The sequence below is a fragment of the Brachyhypopomus gauderio genome, unplaced genomic scaffold, assembly GCF_052324685.1.
Source record: "Brachyhypopomus gauderio isolate BG-103 unplaced genomic scaffold, BGAUD_0.2 sc72, whole genome shotgun sequence".
Taxonomy (NCBI): Eukaryota; Metazoa; Chordata; class Actinopteri; order Gymnotiformes; family Hypopomidae; genus Brachyhypopomus; species Brachyhypopomus gauderio.
The window spans coordinates 1,290,001-1,310,000 of NW_027506893.1; the positions used below are offsets into that span (position 1 = coordinate 1,290,001).

General features: G+C 47.1%; 1 protein-coding gene across 2 annotated transcripts in view; it reads left to right on the plus strand.

Annotated features, from left to right (window-relative positions):
* Nucleotides 1-9,740: 9,740 nt before the first annotated feature.
* The window catches only part of syngr3b (synaptogyrin 3b), a 20,861-nt gene continuing 10,601 nt past the window's right edge, over nucleotides 9,741-20,000 (plus strand). The window contains exon 1 of one of the 2 annotated variants that reach the window (XM_076990047.1): nucleotides 9,741-9,973. In XM_076990047.1, the coding sequence (XP_076846162.1) occupies nucleotides 9,872-9,973 (102 nt within the window). In that variant the 5' untranslated portion in view covers nucleotides 9,741-9,871. The remainder of the gene's footprint in view (nucleotides 9,974-20,000) is intronic. The other variant, XM_076990046.1, reaches the window with a different exon arrangement.

Here is a 20,000-nt window from a genome sequence, read left to right on the forward strand (position 1 = left end):
CGATAGGATGCTTTTCGAATGAGTTGGTTTTGAAGTGCACTGGACAGAGCTGGTGAAGTTGGCTGTTGTTCAGCAAATACAATTGTCCCATCTGGAAGCCTATAGGACGCATGTCGAATGTTCTTGTTTCTAAGTGCATGTGACAAGTTAGGAGACATTGGCTCTGGTTGATCTCCAGCAATAATTGTCCCATCTGGAAGTCTATAAGAAGCGTTTTTTATGTTTGGGTTTCTCAAGGCACTGGATAAATTTGGAGAGGAAACTTGTTGTCTTGGATCCATATTTACTATGGTACCATCTGAAAGTCTATATGAGGCTCTTCGGACTTGCTGATTCTGTAATGCATTAGAAAGCATTGGAGAGGTGGCAGGATGTACCACTTGGTTCCCATATACCAGTGTTCCATCTTGCAGATGGTAGGTGGCACCACGGACTTGAGGATTGTGAAGGGCATCTGATAGAATGGGTGACTTCCTAGGGTCATGGCCGTAACTGGCCATGGCTGAATGGGGATGACCCCTCCTCTGATAAGCTAACTGAGTTTGGTAAGATGCTGTTCGGATATGTTGGTTTTGTAAAGCTTGGGAGAGAGCTGGAGATGCCCTGGGACCATAGCCGCGTGAATACGTTGATCCCCGTCGACGTAAATGTGTTCGGTAAGAGGCATTACGAACATTGGGGTTTTGGAGAGCATTCGTGAGGAGGGGTCCAGGACCTGGCTCTTCTATATAATCATACTCGGTTACCACTTGCGAATATGGGGAGGATGACATTTGAATGGGTGATTTGAATGACGCATTGCGTAGGTAGGGATTCTGAATAGCACTGGATAGCATTGGATTAACAGGATGACCTGAAGCTGGTCCAAAATCCTCCATTTCAGGAGCATATGGTGATGTGGGTACCTGTAAAGGTGAAGCAAATGAGGCATTCTGGAAGCTGGTGTTTTCTAAAGCATTTGATAGCAGTGGAGAAGATGGCTGGCCAGAAAACTGTATTACTTCAGGAGTGTGTGGAGAGCTTGCCATTTGCAAAGGTGAGGCGTATGAGGCTCCACGAACCTGAGCATTTTGCAAAGCATTTGGCAAAAGAGGAGACATAACTTGCTGTGGGTACTGCTCTATTACAGTCATTTCTGGTACATGTTGTTGTGGTACATTTGATAACCGTGGTGAGGAAGGTTGCCCACGAAACTGATCCACACCTGTGACATCAGACACATAAGTTGGCATGGGTTGTTGGACGGGTGATGCAATTCTTTGGTTTTGGAAAGCACTTGTGGGCACAGGGGATTGAGGCACATTTATAACTTGGTCAAATTCTACAGGGAAAGGCTGCATCCCGTCAGGCAGCTCGGACCTTTGCAAAGCACCTGGAAGAAGAGGTGAAAGTGGTGGATGAGGAGAATGAGCACGCATTGGTATTGGCGAGCCATGTTTAATAGAAGGGTGAGGAGACGTTGGCCTGGACAGGTGTCTAATGGAAGGTTGTGGTGATGGTGGCGGCATGTGTTTTAGGGAAGGGTGTGCTGAATGAGGCCCTCGTCTCACAGATGCCATCAGAGGACGCCCACGACCAACAGGTCTTTGGGGGTTCCTTGTGGGGCCTACAGTTCCTGGGGGAATGAAACGCCTTGACTCCCTCATGGCCATCCCAGGGCGCTGACCTGAGAGCTGTGAAGAGGCTGAGAAGCTTTGAGGCATGTTTGACATGTTGCTGCGTATGGATGCTCTGAAAGGAGGCACATTTTGGGTTGGTGCTCCTGGACGACTCCTTCGACCAGGAGATGGTTTTACAGCTCCTGTGGGAATATTTGGACGGCCCATTCCACGCAATCGACTGCTAGGTGATACAAGTGGTGGTGAATCCCTCATGAGTTGGGTTGACCTTCGGGAGAGGGTGGGGGAGGGTGATCTATGTTCAGCTGGAAGAGGTTGTGGAGATTCTGAACCAATTGCAAAACTTCTTCGTGAAAGTGTAGGTGAGGCTTTATGACCTGCAAAAGGAGACTGTGCCCTATTAGGACTCATCTGCTGGACACCACCCATAGGATGTCTGCTAAACTGAGGAGAGGGTGGAGAACTCATACGGCTAGGAGAAGCTGGAACACTTCTTCTTGATGGCATAGGTGATGCTCTATGAGCTGCAAATGGGGATTGAGGTCTTTTGAGATCTGTCTGTCTAATACTGCCTATGGGACTCATGCTCATCTTAGGTGAGGGTGGAGGACTCATTCGCCTTGGAGGAGATGTAGAACCTTGAAGCTTCCGGGCACCAAACGAGTGATGAGCCATTGATGGAGAGGAGGGTGGGCTGGGTCTCCTCACTGAAGCAGGAGGAAAATGTGGTGGGCTCTGTCTCCGTATGGAACCATGGATGGAAGCTGGAGGGCTTGTGCGAGGTGATGGGATACGTGGTAGCATTTGGCGGGGAATAGGCTGAGGGGATGGTGTAGCGTCTATGAAAGATGGCGGAGGCTGAAAATGCCTGGAGGGTGAGGGAGAGCCAGGTGGACCAGGTGGACTGACTCTTCTATGCCCAAGAGGGGAAGGTATGCGTTGAAAATTATTCATTGGAGATGGCATGCCTCTGCTTAGTTTTGGAGATTGAGTCATTTCCCTGGCTCCAAGTCCACGTATGGAAGGCTGCGGTGAGGGGAGTTGTCTCACAGGAAGTGCACCTGTAGGGCGCATGGACAGTTGTGGAGATGTACGGGGGCTCTGCTGTCTAATTGGTAAAGGGGAGTGCCTCACATCCATTAATGGCTCTGCAAATCCTCCTGGTGCTACCATAGGGGACAAGGGCCTCTGCAGAGGAGACCCTGTCATTCCCACGGACCTCCTGCTTGGTGTAGGAGAAGGAGGAAAAGTGTTACCTTGGGTCATCGGTGCCATATGTGGAGATCGTCCAGTGGTAGGGCTCACAAACCCCTGAGCACTATTAGCATGTTTAATTAACATTGCAGTTGGTGTAGGAATCTGGGGCACTTGTGGATGAAGCATTTCTTGTGGGTGCATTGATGGAGGAAACCCACCATCCATAGGAGCCTCGGAGATGAATGGTTCATTTTCATATTGAATATCTGACATGTCATCAAAGTAATATTGTGGTGGTGGTGGTGGAAGTTCAACATCTATTCTTTCTTTGCCAAATAGCTTGACTTGAGGCCTTGGAACTCTGAACATATCTCCTTGAACTACCATTGGCTCCATGGGAACATCACCAAACTCATCGCCATACAAAGCATCAACCTCCTCACCCTGCATTCCACTATGCATCGCATAACCAAATGGTTGGTACATGTTGTAGGAAGACTCAAGATGTGGAATTACCCCTGATTCACTGTAATTAATCTGATAGTCCTGGAGATAAGGATCTACCAAATGATCTCCATATGGATCCATGAATGAATCACCTGCTCCAGCATCACCATATGGATCTTCATAGAAACCCTGAGGATCATCATAATAATCAAACTGACCCTGGTCATAAAACTCCATTTCATCTCCATAAGCTCCATAGCCATCTTCTATTAGATACTGATTGTCATCATAGTATTCCATGCCATCATTGTAATATGGGTCCATCAGCTGCTGTTGGCCATAGTATGCCATCTCCTCCGGGCCCATCAGATTTTGATCAGCATATGTGTTATAGTAGCCCATATCATCATCATAATACTCACCCCCATCCTGCATGCCCATCTGTGGGTCATAATATCCATCATCCTGTTCATAATAGCCTTGATCATGAGACTGTGGATCATAATATTCATCCATTTCTCCATTCTGGTTATAATGAATAAAAGGAGCATGCTGAGTCTCAAACCTGTTTGTGGGTCTCTGGATTGACTGTCTGTTGAATGCAGCTCTTCCTGTTCTATTCTGATTATTATAATCATAGCCATTAAACTCATGTTCATATCCATAGTTGTGATAGCCCCGAGGCCCTCGTATACTTGTATGCCGACTGTCCCCAGGAAACCTTTTTGTGCTTGACCGGTCCCAGGGGTCATGACCCCTACCTGAGCGCTTCCCTTTTGTTGAGAGGAACCTCTTAGTGAGCCAGTTTGTTGCTCCTGCAATTTTCCCCAATAATGTACTCCTGAATTTAAAATTAGACTCACCCTCTTGTTTCTTTTTCCCAAAGAGTCCTTTGAAGAACCCTGTTTTCTTCTCCCCTGAACTGTTGCCTCCAAGTCTAAGGATCATGTAAGTTGGCTTGTTTCCTGACTGATTTTTTTCCTTCTCTTTCTTCCTCTTCTTACTGGCCTTAAAGCGCATCAGTAGTCTGGGGGCGTTTTTTAGAAAAGATTTCCTCCTCTTTTTTTTGACCAGGCGACTCCTCCGTTTGCCAAGTCCAAGAAACAGCCTAGATGTGCTTTTGAGACGCTTTTTTGAGCTTTTCTTCCTTCTCATTCCAGAGAAGCGCATGAAGAGTCTGGAGGTGTTCTTCAACCCTCGTTTCTTCTTCTCTTCTTTGGGTGGCTCAGGCGGTGGCTCAGCCTTCTTCTTCGCCTTCTTCTTTTCATCTGCATCAGGTTTTGATTTTGATTTATGGGCATCTTTTGACTTCTTTTTTGCTTTCCGGTCATCTTCACTTTCTTCGTCTTCTTCCTCATCCTCCTCTTCGTCTTCTTCATCTTCATCCTCATCTGATGCAACACGCTTGGATTTGGACTTCCCCTTGTCTGCTTTGCCTTTGGCGCCAGCCTTCCCACGGCCGCGCTTGCGTGCGTCTGCTTCCGAGTCGTCATCCTCTTCCTCTTCGTCGCTCATGTCTTCCTCATCCTCATTCAGCTCTGCATCCTCCTCCTCTGACTCACTAACCACTTTCGCCTTTCCTTTATCCTTTCCTTTCTTTCCATCGTCTTTTCCTTTACCCTTGGAGGGCACTTCTTTACCCTTCTTCTTGTCATCTTTTCCTCCTTTCTTGTCATCCTTTCCTCCCTTCTTGTCATCTTTTGCCCCTTTTTTATCATCCTTTCCTTTTTTGTCTTCCTCTTTGCCTTTGCTTTTCTCTGGTTCTGCTTTTCCTCCTTTTTTCGCAGCTGACTTTGAGTCACTCTTTTTTCCTGGCATGTTGTCCCTCTCCTAGGACCATGCTACTCCGCCGCCTCTCTGACGGTTAAGAAAACCAGAAAAACAAATGTTCAACATGACTTGGACATACTCAATGTAAAAATAAACTTGGATTTAAAGATGGCAACGTAGTACATCTAGCTCAAAACCTTGCATTTTACATTTGTAAACCCAAACACTGTCAACTTCAACTTTGAAACATTAACAATTAAGTGCATCAAATAAATTGTTTGCTTACCTTAAGGTTTGCTCTCACACTTTAGGTGATGTGGACAGTCTTTGTAATTTCTGTGTAAATCTCTGTCTTCATTGCTCCACTCTTCACAACGCCAGACGCAGTGCTCCAGGTCTACTTCCTCTGCTCAGGTGATCTCGGTTTGCCCCCCCGTGCCCGCACGCATCCACACAATCTCGTTCAGGCAATGATCCAGAGACACGGACGTCCACGGGGAACATGAAAAAGACTAGTAAGTGACTCTGAGCAGAAACGCCTGCTTGACTAGATTTGTCATGACTGACTTACTGGAGGGTTGAGTTTCTGTGTCAGTGAGAGGATGTGTGTCAGTGTTTCAGTTCTAACACAGGGCTGTAGAAGGAGCCTTCATTTGTTAGCTCTACTTGACTTGATGTAACATTAGCTCAGTTCTCATTCCAACATGAATAATGTAGGTATTGAGGCATGTTACTGCACACACACACACACACACACACACACACACACACACATACATGTCCCCGAACATGTACGCACACACACACACATACATGTCCCCAACATGTATGCACAAACACACACACACACACACATATATACATGTCCCCAACATGTATACACAAACACGCACACACAAACACACACACACACACACACACACACATACATGTCCGCAACATGTATGCACAAACACACATGCACACACACAACACACGGACACACACACACATGCACACACACAAACATACTTGTCCCCCAACACGTACGCACAAACACACACACACACACACACACACACACACACACATAAGTCCCCCCCTTATGCAGGCACACACACACACACACACACACACACAAACATACACACGCAGACAAAAAATACATATGCATACAAACCAATTTTTCAATTTCCTGACGGGCTAATATGCAGCCATGTGGCAGAGTACAGTCATTACATTACACACAGTGTTACAGTAATTACATTACACACAGTTCTACAGTAATTATAATACATACAGTATTACAGTCATTACATTAGACACAGTATTACAGTAATTACGTTACATTACACACAGTATTACAGTAATTACATTAGACACAGTATCACAGTAATTATGGTACATTACACACAGTATTACAGTAATTACATTAGACACAGTATTACAGTAATTACGGTACATTACACACAGTATTACAGTAATTACATTCTCCTATTTGTAATCCTCTGACCTCTCTGCTGGTATTGGAAGGTTATGCAGTGAAACCTCATCAAACATCAGTGCTTTTCAAGTAGCTGATGTACAAGAAGCTAATTAGCAGTAGTTGGGTATCTCCTACATGAAGAGTGACTATCAAAGTGTCAATGTAACACTTGTAGAGGAGTGATTACAAATACTGACGTAGGGTCGTAACCATAGAAGTTGCAGGGTTACAGCCAGGGTTGAAATAACCTGCCATCTTGGAACTATTTAAGGTCAGCACTCCATAGTGACATGCTCCAGTTTCGGTGATTAAAAATGTAGTGGTTCCTTCTCTAATTGGGCTAAGAGCAAAGGTGAATTGTGCTAATTGTTGTAATGAGTACATATGTGTCTATGTCAAAAAGAGACGGGATACCAGAATACATGCCACAGCCCTTTAATGTATGTATGTGTCTGTGTAGATGTGTGTGTGTGTGTCTGTGTATGTGTATGTGTGTGTGTGTGTGTGTCTGTATATGTGAGTGTGTGTGTCTGTGTATGTGAGTGTGTGTGTGTCTGTGTGTGTGTGTGTGTGTGTGTGTGTCTGTGTATGTGAGTGTGTGTGTGTGTGTGTCTGTGTATGTGAGTGTGTGTGTGTGTGTGTGTCTGTGTGTGTGTGTGTGTGTGTCTGTGTGTGTGAGTGTGTGTGTGTGTGTGTATGTGTTCAGTTTTTGTTGGAACCCTGGATATGTCGTCAACAGAAGTAAATGGTAGTAACAAGATGGTGGACCACACAGAGTATCTGCAAGCATTTGTGCTGTTCCAACTTCCAGCATTACTGAATTCAAAGCCTCAGTCATCTAGTTTGCAGGTCTGTAATCCATCATGCCATCAAGCTAAACATGCTATGCTGCACTATAAGTCCTTTCTCTACAACTTGACATTCCCCCGTATGTTGTGAAGGTTCGCACTGAAGAACCTGGTCTTCTTCGGTTCCAGCTGGGAATGGACCTTTAGGGTTCTGGGACTTTTATTATTTTGGTGGAAACATTACAAATGGTTACAAATTAGGTTCGCAAACTGGAATGTTTCTGCTGCGTGTTTCTGTTTATCTCATGGTGGCATTATCTCATGATGTTGAACAGGACAATACTCTAAGCTCCAGTCTCCATTGGCTGGCCCATGTGTGGTGAAGGATCACCGGGGCGATGTAGTGTATCGGGTCCGGGAGGAATGATTGATGATTGGCGGTTGTGGTTCCTGAGAGGCCACAACAGAGAGGTGTACACTCACATGACACAGCGTGTGACAACCGACCCATTGAAGACCTGCCAGGATGCTGTGTGTCTCTCTGCAGCCCTCATTTATTTTGAAATTAATGTTTTCTTGTTAAAATAATTTAATTGTGTTTAGTTTAGTTAGAATTAGTGAGCTAATAGTTGTTACCATCTTAGTATTTTTTTGTATTACTTCCCCCACTTTCCTTGTGTAAGTATATTTTTTTCTGCTTGTTTGCTGTCTTTTTAAAGACTTTACTTCAGTAAAAAAGATGCTTTAAGCAGAAAGTACTCTTCTGTGGATGTTCTTCTGTGGATGTTCTTCTGTTCTGCCAGAACGCGGGACATTATGGCATTGTGATGGACTAGAATTGTTATTAGGTTAGGCTTAATTGTAGGTTACAGCAAAGTCAAGCCAAAGTCAGTGTTAATTTATGATTTGAACCAAATGTGTGGTTTGTTCTCTATATAACAACCACCAAAGCTTATTTACCCTTAATGGATATAGATCCATCATAAACTGAAAGCTCACTCACACAAACACACACCCACCCACCCACACACACCCATCCACACACACACACACACACACACACACACACACACACACACACACACACACACACACACAGAGAGAGAGAGAGAGAGAGAGAGAGAGAGAGAGAGAGAGAAAGAGAGAGAGAGAGAGAGAGAGAGAGAGAGAGAGAAACTGGAACCGCACCCGCTGCATTAACACAATGTTACACTGCCATCGACTGTTCATGTGCCACATGACAGAAGTTTAACCTGGTTCCGACATGCCTGAACTGACACATCAAATCCCGCCTCTACCAGACTCCAGCTCAGGGGGGTCAAACTCATTTTGGTCTGGGGGCCTCATACAGCTTACTCGGATCTCAAGGGTGCCGGACCAGTAAACTCATTCCAAAATTACATGTAACTAATAATAAATCCACTTTTAGTGCAAATAAGTAAATTATAAAAATCCTTATATGAAATGAATTGTCCTTTTACTAAATATATTATGAACAATTTTTTTCTCTGTCCAAATCCGCTGATAGTTCCGAGATCCTGTCTGCCACAGTATTTCTCGTCAAGCTAATATTGGCAAAAACTTGTCGCTTCAGTTTTTGACGAACCTCACAGTTGACTATAATGCTGTTTGGCTAGCAGTTATGTAGCTGGCCTTCACCACAGCATCACTGACCTCTCCAGGGGAAAACAGATTGATGTTGTCTCAGTCCCACCAGCATTTACCTTCTGTTTTCTCTGCTGTATTTTTGACCATGATGACTGTCATAGTGGCGCCGAATATTGTATTCCTTCAGCACCTAAACTTGCTGCATGAACACCAGGCACACGGGCAGGGCCGGCGCCACGGGGGGGCGAATGGGGGCGTCGCCCCCTCAGGCGAGGTGTCCCGCCCCCTCAATGTAAAAAATAAGACCCATTTATTTTACAACAATGGCTACATGGTGCCCCCTCGGCCGCTCGACAATCGTTACACGCACCCCCCCTCCCCCCCGTTCGCCCCCCCCCCGAAATTTTCTGACGCCCCCTCACTGTATATGTTCTGGCGCCGGCCCTGCACAAGGGTTACCCATTCACCTCCGTCAACATATAGGAAGAGGTCCGTTTTTCTTGAAAAATCCACTTTTCTCTTTTTTGACAGAGACATTTCACTTAAGAGGGTGCCAGGATCAACAAAAAAAAAAGCGGGTAAAGCGATAGAACTAACAAAATCCCCCTATCGGACAATATAGAAACTGCAGATTTTAAATAAAATTGAGTGTATTCTTCTGATTCTAATGCAGGTTCATAAACCGGAATTTATATACATTTAAAAATTTGCATACGTCTATGATGAAATACGTTTTCAACAAAAAAGTTATTCTTTAAAAAGACAGACAATCTCCTATATTGATCTCTTCCCACGTTTTCTATTTGACGCATGCGCACAATCACATAATGCTCGGCTACGGGCTAGTGGGCGCGCGCGCCGGGGACGGCGTGCACGAGCTCCAGAACACGGTACAGTAGGGCGACTCCTACCGCAAACTGGACCTGAAAAACGCGCTCAGCCTCCAAAGACCACGCTTAGCTCCACACTATCCGGAGATGAACGGAACGGGCTCGTTCGGAGCCGGGCGAGCTGGTTCGGCCTTTGATCCAATTGCGTTCATTAAACAACCGCAGACCATCTTGAGAATACTGGCATGGGTAACGTAGATTGAGTTTTTATGGCCGTGTGACTGGTGAGATTTTGGTGCATTTTTATCTTCAGACCTGAGCAGTGATGTTTGTGACTGTTAATGGCATTATATTGCGCGTTATTGATAATATATCTGTATTTCATCCGTATTTTAACGAAACAGTGCGAGTAAGGAATAACACTTACATTTCAACACCCTCACCAAATGAGGTTTCTGATTATGTAATTCATATGGTTGGGTTTATATCGGATGCTGGTGTCTAGAAGCAGATAACGTCAGATGTTGCCGTGGAAATTACGCAGACACCACGTGTTTTTACATAGAGGTTTTGTTTTATTCATTTGTTTATGTATTTATTTTAACGGACACCAGTAATTTAGTTTTTTGTAATAATGCAATAGCCTACTAACTTCTTCGAGGAGTAAATATTTAGAATTCGGAGTCACTTCCATATTCTTGTAATATACAGATGTGAAAATGACCTAGAGCGATCTGAATTATGACGTGCAGTTTGTTTAGGTCTTTGTTTCCAGTCTAGGAGGATGGGAGCGTTTTCGCCACCATTCTCGGTTATCAGGCGGGTTCATTAAGGCCACTTCTATCCCGTAGTGTTTGGCAGTGAAATAGCATTCTCGTGTAGGTGTGCATTTTAGTGTACAGGTCACACACGGACAGTAAATATTGCGATGTCAGCATGAGAAAGCTTGTTTTTAGTACAGTACTACGATTGCATCGATCCTTCACGTTGTGTTGTCGTTATGGTGCTAATGATTTATTCCTATATATTTGAAATACAATGAGTCATGCGGACTACTAAAGCCAAAACGTGTGTCGTGCGTCACGTTGTTTTGTGGTGTCCTTTTTTGTTTGTGACGTCAGCTATGAGGTCACAGGACACTTCGTGGATAACAGACAAGTACAGGAAATATCTCAGTCACTCTCTGTGCATATGAGACGTAGACGGGGGGGGGGGAGCAGCAACATACGACATGAAGGTGTGGTGGAGGCAGTGGAAAGGGAGGGGCACTGTTACTACACTTACGTTGGTTCATAAAAGTTATTCCATGATGGGTGTGCATCTCTCTGTGCTTTTAATGATGTGCATCCACTGGTATTCGTGTGAGAAGACGACTTCTGTCTTTGTTTGATAAATGAATTTCGATGTTAGCTGTGGTCAGTTCCCACCCAGCTGCGAAGGCTGTTGGCAGGGACGTGGTTGGGAGGAGCTAAGGCTCATCACAAATCACAGCATTATTATTTACAGCATTACGAATAAACGGTGGTGTGACTCCCATCCTGGGAACGAATGTTAAGATGCCCAGTACCTGTTTATCTGCTCTTCGGTTTCTTATTGTTAACAACAGCACCAACAATGTATTTTAGTGTAAGATGCAAAATTCAGAACTTTAAAATGGCCCATGGGGGGTGGAAGGGGGCGAGACACATGAAGTTTTTACATCTTATTTCCATTTCAGATGTAATCTCCTGGGTGTGTGAATGGTTGAAAGCAGTGCAAGTGCATGTGGTGTTAGGTGTGGCTTTGTAAGGGTTTGTCCCCCCATCAACATATATGTGGAAATACAAACACAACACTGGGAAAACACAGTTTTTAAATAGACGGGTCCTTTGTAGTACATCTACAGAATATAATAGAATGTCTGTAGAATGTTTCTGTCACATATGGTTTTTAAGTGTAAAGCTGAGGTAGGTATGTTATTCTAGAGGTATGTTACTCTAGATTAAGTCTATTTTTCCTGTGTGGTCTCGGGAACGTCCGTCTTCAGTCTTCTACATAGAGGGGCTCCTCTCTCCTTAATGCCACCTTTCTTTACTATACATAAAGAGATTCGAGCAAACTGGAGCATTACAAAACTAGCAGGCATGAAAATCTGTCACCTTTCGGCGAAATTCGCCGTTTTGAAGTAAAAAAGGGTGACCTACGTGAATCGTGTAGATCCGATGAGTTTTTGGTTGGGGGGGGGGGGGGGTCGGGAGATTATATTTTAATTATCATATCAGGCCCGTAGCCAGGGGGGATCGAAGGGTTCGTTCGATCCCCCCCCCCCCCCCCCCCCGCCCCCGCACCCTACGTACACACATGCCCCTCAAGATAGGTAGGCTATTCAATGAATGAATTGTTAATCTCCGGTGAATATACAGACGAACAAATAAGGACAGCAACAACAGACTCACAACAAACTTATAACAGTGTTGCCAACTCTCACGCAATGAGCGTAAGACACACGCATTTGACGGTTTTCACGTGCTCACACGCCATACATCCGATTTCTCAAGCTGAAAAAAATCTAGTTTATTTATCTCCGATCTACATCTATGATTCAATGAGTTACTAGTTCGCTCTGGCGCCAACCACTGGCGATCGATCGCTTTAAGCCAGGTTCACACTACACGACTTTTCAGTCGTCAGGTTTTTGTGCCGTTCGCACTACACGACTGGTTGTGCTGTAATCGCGAGTCTTTTAGTTGTTGTGGCTTTCACACTACATGACTGATCGGCGACGCGGGCTCACGAAGACTCTCAGTCGCCGACTGCTATATATTAAACATGCTAGATATCTGCCGGTCGTCCGCGATGAGTCGGCGACCAGTCGGCGACGGCTCGGCGAGCGTCTTTCAGCAGTTCACACTACACGAAATGAGCGAGCGACGAGTGATCGCCGATTTGCCCCGACCACAGTTTCTGTCGGCGATCTACAAAAAACAGTCGGCGACTGAAAAAACAGCCTAAAATCGTGTAGTGTGAACCGGGCATTAAGCGCAGCATAGAGGAAACATATAAGACATAACCCCCCCCCCCCCCGCCCCCCGTCAACGTTTGACACACACACCACCTCCACCCCACCCCACCCCCCCCCCCCCCGCGCCCCCAAATCAAATCTCAGTCCTAGTGATTTTGAAAAGTTGGCAACCTTGCTTATAATGAATAAAATATGTGTAAATTAAAAGGTTTGAAGTGTGCTCGTGTATTTAGGGGGCATTGATGTAGAGAGCCAAATTAAGTCCACTTTTGGGGGAAAACGATCCCCCCCATCACAATGCTGGCTACGGGCCTGCATATTGACTTAATTAGCAAACAGAGCACTTCCGAAATTGGCTATTTCAATGACAGTGGCCAGCAGTTTCCGCCCAGTACCTTCATAGAGGCCAAATAGCGTTTCAATCATACGAACGTTCTTCATTCATGTTATTCATTTACTGCTAAGCGGGACGAGAAGCAGGACCTAGTGCTACACCGCGGACAAGTCAGAAGAGCGTACATTTACCACTACATTTACCAGATCGTACATTTACCACTACATTTACCAGATCGTACATTTACCACATCGTACATTTACCACATCGTACATTTACCACTACATTTACCAGATCGTACATTTTTAATTGGGTGGATTTAATTGGGTTATTAATGGTTTCAATCGTTTTCATATTTTGCGGTAAAACAAAGTTACTGCCGTTCGCTACAGCGTTGAACACTGTCAGATCTAACCACAAGCTCTTGTGATAATAGGCCCATCTATCTACCTATTTAAGTTCGCGTCAACCCCGTATAGTTAACGGTGACATAAAATAAGAAACAAGATTTTTTTCTAGTGTGTCTGTAGTTGTAACTGGTGAATCCAGGGACGTGTGAGGATCACATTCGCACCAGGGCTGAATAGGTTGAAGATGAAGTTGTAAACTCTTGTCGTTTGAGTCTACCCTGTGCTTTAGCTCATGTTAGAAAATAAAAACACGTAAACCTGGTATTTTTACAATAATTTTCGCCGCTGATGTATGTATTGGTTCATTAAGACGTAATGGTTTTGACTGAGCCATCCGGAATGGCGAAAGCGGCTTCTTGCGTTTACGGATTGCGTTTGAATGACATGACAGTCAAAAAAAATTTTTTTTATGGATTTTACTATATTTTACGGAGCCCGTAAGGTGACATCATGTAAAAAATAAATAAATAACGCGTGGCCACGACTTATTAACGCGTGGGAACGAGATACTAACGTCGCCTTTCACACGCGGCAACAAAGTTTATTTTTTCACAGCAAAGCAAGCAGATCCCAGGGATGTTCGCGAACTGACTGCCCAAGGAAGGTATTATATTTTTTACATGACGTCACCTTACGAGCTCCGTAATATTTGGCATCACCTGTCGCTGTATCCCCGTACACCAGCAGCCACCCCCAACCCCCCCCCCCCCCCCCCCGTCGCAGTATACCCATGACGTCACATGTCAACGCCCCGTCGCCGTATCCCCATGACGTCACATGCCCCGCCCCCCGGTTTCTCACCTTTTTAACCCCTGACCCATTTTCATGCCTGAACTAGGGTTGATATATTCAAAAAGCATATTTGGTTTCAGTGTTCAAAAATACACAACAAGCCTATTTTTTGCAGTTAGCAAAATAACTGTTGGCCAGTGTAATATGAGAGAAATCTATCTCTTGAACTCGATCCTTTGTATCAAAATTGGAGTACATTATTCTTCTTGCTAAGGCTATTCACAGATATGTGTAATGCATATTGCCATCTGATGATGTGGTTTTAATGAGAAACAAGAGACGTATCCTGTTTTGGTTTACATCAAAACAAAAAGGAACTATTAGTGGCATGTAATTCATTCCTGGCACCCATGTCATAAGTACCAAGATGACTTTCAGTTTTATGAAATACAGGGCAGAGAAGGAGTGCTTGTAGACAGCAGTGTTAAACCAGGCGTGTTGGCAAAGTGCAGTAAATCACGTTTACAGAGGACACGTGGGCTCACGTCACGCTACTCTCGTGCCCCAGAGAGGTGAGATCCCCCCTTCCGCACCGTGGTTCTGGTTCTGGTGGATCCTAACCCAACACCTACCGCACCGTGGTTCTGGTTCTGGTGGATCCTAACCCAACACCTTAAGCACGAGAGGGTCTTCAACTGCAGCTGGGGCTGTTGCTATGACGACACTGTGACGTGTGCCCTTGCGTCAGTTAACGGAGTGCCTTTGCCTAAAATAGCACATGGTGCAATGGGACAACACACACACACACACACACACACACACACACACACACATACACACACACACACACACACACACACACACACACACACACACACATACATACACACACTGTAGTTGAGAACTTTTAAAGGACTGTATGTGTTGGTTCTAATCTTAGGATGCGTGCTGTATGGGGGGTGTCGGTAAGAACACCACGAAGCGGTTGTCTTCTTTCTTTGTCTCTTTATTAAACTTCACCCTTCGATCACATGAGTAAGAGTCTCAGTTGCGTTTGTGCGTGTGTGTGTGTGTGTGTGGTCTGTGAACACAGAATAAGGCTAATCAACATACTGAATTAACATGACTTGCGGTTTTCTGCTTAGCATGCTAATCGCGATTAACATGCTAATCTAACAATAGTTGCACATCAACACTACAACATATAAACTTCGGAACTACCTACTAGCTAGTTATCTAAACACTTAATAACACTTACTTGGTTAGAATGTACGCACACAACTCCTCACACGCTGTCATCTTAAAGCTGTGATCTAGCCAACTGAAGCAATAACTTGCATGAAGCAGCAAAGCTGAACGTATGCTCTATGCTCCGTACAAAACTGACTAAACTGCCCGCGAAAGGGGGCGGGGTTCGGCTTCAGTGCTAGTCTTTCGTACAGCCGCCCCCGAATTGCGGAGGCAATTCGCTCATGAGAAAGATTCAGACGGTTCTCAAGTAGACGAAGGATGACCTCCATCACCATCGGAGTCCCGAAGAGCAGGAAGGCGGACGAGCCGGGCCACTGGACGGGTGTAGACTCGGTCCTTCACCTGGACATCCGCTGACCGCACTCGTCCATCCGCACTCCGGTGTGCTGTGATGATCTTCCCGATAGGCCAGCTTGCTCTTGGTAGCTGTGGGTCTACCAATACGACCACTGCTCCCTCATCGAGGTCCTCTGTAGTATCGTTCCACTTCTGGCGACACTGTAGAGTGGGCAGATAATTGCGTATAAATCTTGCCCAGAATTGGTCGGCCATGACTGGGCAATGCCTCCACCTCTTCCTCGTCAAACCTCTGACCACTGGGTACACCACCTGGGGCAACGCACCATCAGGCCGCCCCATCAGAAGGACATTAGGCGTCACAGGGTCTTCATCAGCAATACTGGACGAGGTGTAGCCCAAAGGCTTAGAGTTCAAGATGGCCTCAACTTCTAGTAGTACTGTATGAAGCACTTCCTCTGATACTGACTGTGCTCCTATCACGGTGTACAGGGCAGACTTCGCCGATCTAATTTCCCGCTCCCAGACCCCACCGAAATGTGGGGAAGCAGGAGGGTTGAAGTGGAAGGCGATCTTCCGCTTTGCCAGGAGCTTCTGCAGTTCTGGATTCATGCTGGCAAACGACTCACGTAACTCCTTCTCTCCAGCCTTGAAATTGGTCCCTTGATCTGAGTAGACCTCTGCAGGGGTCCCCCTGCGAGCTATAAACCTTCTGAGAGCCATCAGATAGGAATCCACATCAATACTGGGTAGGAGGTCAAAGTGCACTGCACGGGTAGTGAGGCATTTAAAGATAATGCCCCACCTCTTTTCAGTGCGTCGGCCAATCTTGATCTGGAATGGCCCGAAGCAGTCGACACCCGTCGAATAGAACGGTGGCTGGAAGAGCCTTAGACGAGCTGCAGGTAGGTCAGACATTTTTGGCACTGTGGGACGAGCTTTCCATCGACGGCACTCTCGGCACTGGTGCTGTATGCGTCGGATGGCTTCTCTCCCGCGCAGAACCCAGAAGGTCCGCCTCATCTCCGCAAATACACGCTCAGGCCCTGGATGACATAAGCGGGCATCATAGTCCTGGATCAGGAGCTTAGTAGCTGGATGGGATGGGTCTAAGACAATCGGATGGATAGTACTAGGATCCAGCGCCTCTGCTCGTCGCAGTCTTCCTCCTACTCTGATAATCCCGACCTCAGGATCCAGCTCAGGCGAAAGGGTGAGGAGCCGACTGCTCCTCTGGACCGGTTTGCCAGCCTGAAGAAGGCGTAGCTCCTCTGGGAAACAGTCCTGTTGCACTTGCTTGATGATCAGCATCTCCGCCTGCTGGTAGTCGGATGCAGTTTGGACTAAAGGTGGGGCAGCCGCCCCATCAAGCCCCTGGACAGTGGATTCAACCAGAGACGTCCAGCAGGGGTACTGCCTAGCAGTGGCGATGCTGGATGGCTCAACTGTGGATGTCAGGCCACAGAAGATAGACTTACGGTACTCCGCTGCGTCGGGCTCGGACACTGTGTCAGGCCTCACTGGCCACTCCTCCAGACGCTTCAGGAGGAAAGGTGGCCCTTGAGACCACCGGTTTGCTTGGGCCAACTCTCCCAGAGTCTTGCCTCTAGTAATGTCATCCGCAGGATTCAGAGCGGAGTCTACGTAGCGCCAGCAGCTGGAGTCCGTTAGCTCTTGGATTTCAGACACGCGCGTGCCCACAAACACCTTAAAACGGCATGACTCTGATTGAAGCCACGTCAACACTGTGGTCGAGTCGGTCCACAGAACGACGCTGTCGATTTGTAACGTGAGCTCCTTTGCTAACAAGCTGGCTAGCTGTGCTCCAGTGAGGGCTCCGCAGAGCTCCAGTCTTGGCATCGATGTCAGCCGGCGGGGAGCAACTCTGGATCTGGCCACAAGGAAGGACAGGTGGACTCTCCCTTCGTTATCCTCCGACCGTAGGTATGCGACCGATCCATAGGCCCTCTCGGATGCGTCGCTGAAGATGTGGATCTGTCTTGCGTGAGCGTTGGCTTGAGCCGATACGTAGGGACGGGGAAACGATATTTGTGGTAGTAGCTGAAGCTCAGCTTCCCAGTCTTTCCATTCTTTCTGTAAAGCCTCAGGGAGGAGTGGATCGTCCCAGTGGCGCTGTTTATCCCAGAGACGCTGGACAAGCACTTTGGCACGCGTTGTGTAGGGCAGTATATACCCCAGGGGGTCATACTGTCGAGCAAGGACCTTGTACACGTTGCGCATCGTCAGTGTGCCATACTCTAGGGGCCGGTGCTTATAGCCTAGACAGTCTGATTTCCAATGCCATGTAAGGCCGAGAGCAGATTCTGGATGGCTGGAGTCCCCGTACGATAGCCAATGCTCGAGGCTGTTGGATTGAGCCTCCTTGGGGAGGTGACTGATGGCACATGGGACGTTGCTTGCCCACTGGCGGAGTTCGAACCCACCAGTGGCAAGAAGGTCGCGGAGTTTGTCCACGAGCTCCCTGGCTTCCTCGGCGGTGTGGACGCTCTGTAGGCAATTATCGACGTAGAAGCACCGCTCTACAGACTGCCGCACATCTTCATCAGGAGCGCTGTGATCCCTGACGTGTCGATGAAGTGCGAATGTTGCACAGCATGGAGAGCAGGTTGTACCGAATGGCAAAACTTGCCACTCGTACACGTCTGGGGGATCTTCTCGCCTCATGTCTCTCCATACGAACTTGAGAAGTGGTCTGTCCTCCGGCAAGAGCCTAACTTGGTGGAACATACCGCGTATATCGCCGCTGATTGCTACTGCGTTCTGTCTGAAACGCAGCAAGACGCCGATAAGTGAGGCACCCAGTGTGGGTCCAGGCAGCAATGCTTCATTCAGGTTTAGTCCACGGAACTGGTACGAGCAGTTAAACACTATGCGATTCTTCTCGTTGTGTCGTACCAGGTGGTGGGGGATGAACCAGGATTCACTCTCCGTCGCGAGGTCAGTGCCTAGCTTCTTCACTGATCCTGCTCTGACCAAGTTACTGATCTCCTTGCAGTATGCCTCCGCCTGCTGTGGGTCCCTAGCCAGCCTCTTCTCAGTACTCCTCAGACTGGGCATAACTGCCTCCTGGGTGGCCTGGAAGATGGGCATTTGGCGCTTGCGAAGCAGGGGGGTGGCATAACGCAGGATGCCCTCTATTTCCACTCTTGTGGTCCTTGCTTCCAGCAGAGCTACGGCCTCCTGGTCTTCCTTAGACCGAGTGACGGCTTTGTCACTACGAAATGGCAGCACGTCCATCTGCCACAACTTCTGGACGTTAGCCATCAGCTCCGTGGTCTGTGGAGACACTATGGTGAAGAGGCACTGCTGTTCTGGCAGAGTCTGCTGGACTAGCCTAGTGGGGCCTTGCAGGGTCCATCCAAGACGTGTGTGGATAGCCGCAGGCCCCCCGGGCGGTCCCAATCTCACTGGCTCGACCGGTGTGAGTAAGTGAGGGTGGTCTGCACCTATGAGCACAAGGGGCTTAACCCGGGTAAACTGCTCCAGGGGGAGACCTACCAGATGCTTATACTTCTTCTGAAGGGATGTGACTGGGTAGGAGCGCTCAGCAAGATTAAGGCGTGGCGATGTGAAGGCATGTGTGATTTTGAAGCTCCTCTTACGCTGACCAGCTGAAGATAGGTGGAAGGAAAAACAGGTTCCCCTGAGTACTTGGACGTCCTGTCTTATGGTGCGAAGACTGAGTTCTTCGGTGGAGCCCTCTATCCCTAGCTGACTGGCGGCCTCTGGCAGGAGCATTGTGCGCTCCGAGCCGTCGTCTAACACAGCATATGTCACCAGATTCCGGTCGCGATAGCAAAGCACCACTTTGATTACCTTTAACAGGACCCTAGAGGACTCTGATGGGCGGTCCAGGTAGAGAACATCTGTGGTGGAGCTGTCTGCACTGCTCCCGTCCTTGGGAGGCTCATCAGTGTCTCTCTTGTTGATCTCATGAAGGACCTTTAAGTGCCTACCTTGGCACACCTCACACAGCTTCTTCAGGTCACACCGAGCAGCCTGGTGTTTCCTTGCACAGCGCCAACATCGCTTGTTCGCTCTGATCCATGCAGTCACTTGTTCCTTTGTGAGCCTTTGAATGGCTTGGCACCTATTCAGGAAATGCTCAGGACTCTCACAGTATGGGCAAAATGGCTTCGCTTTGCCCCTTTTCTGTGATGGCGCAGGTGGCCTAAGGGGATCCGCACTGGGTGATCCCTCTGCTCCATGTAGCACTGACATAGTTGATCG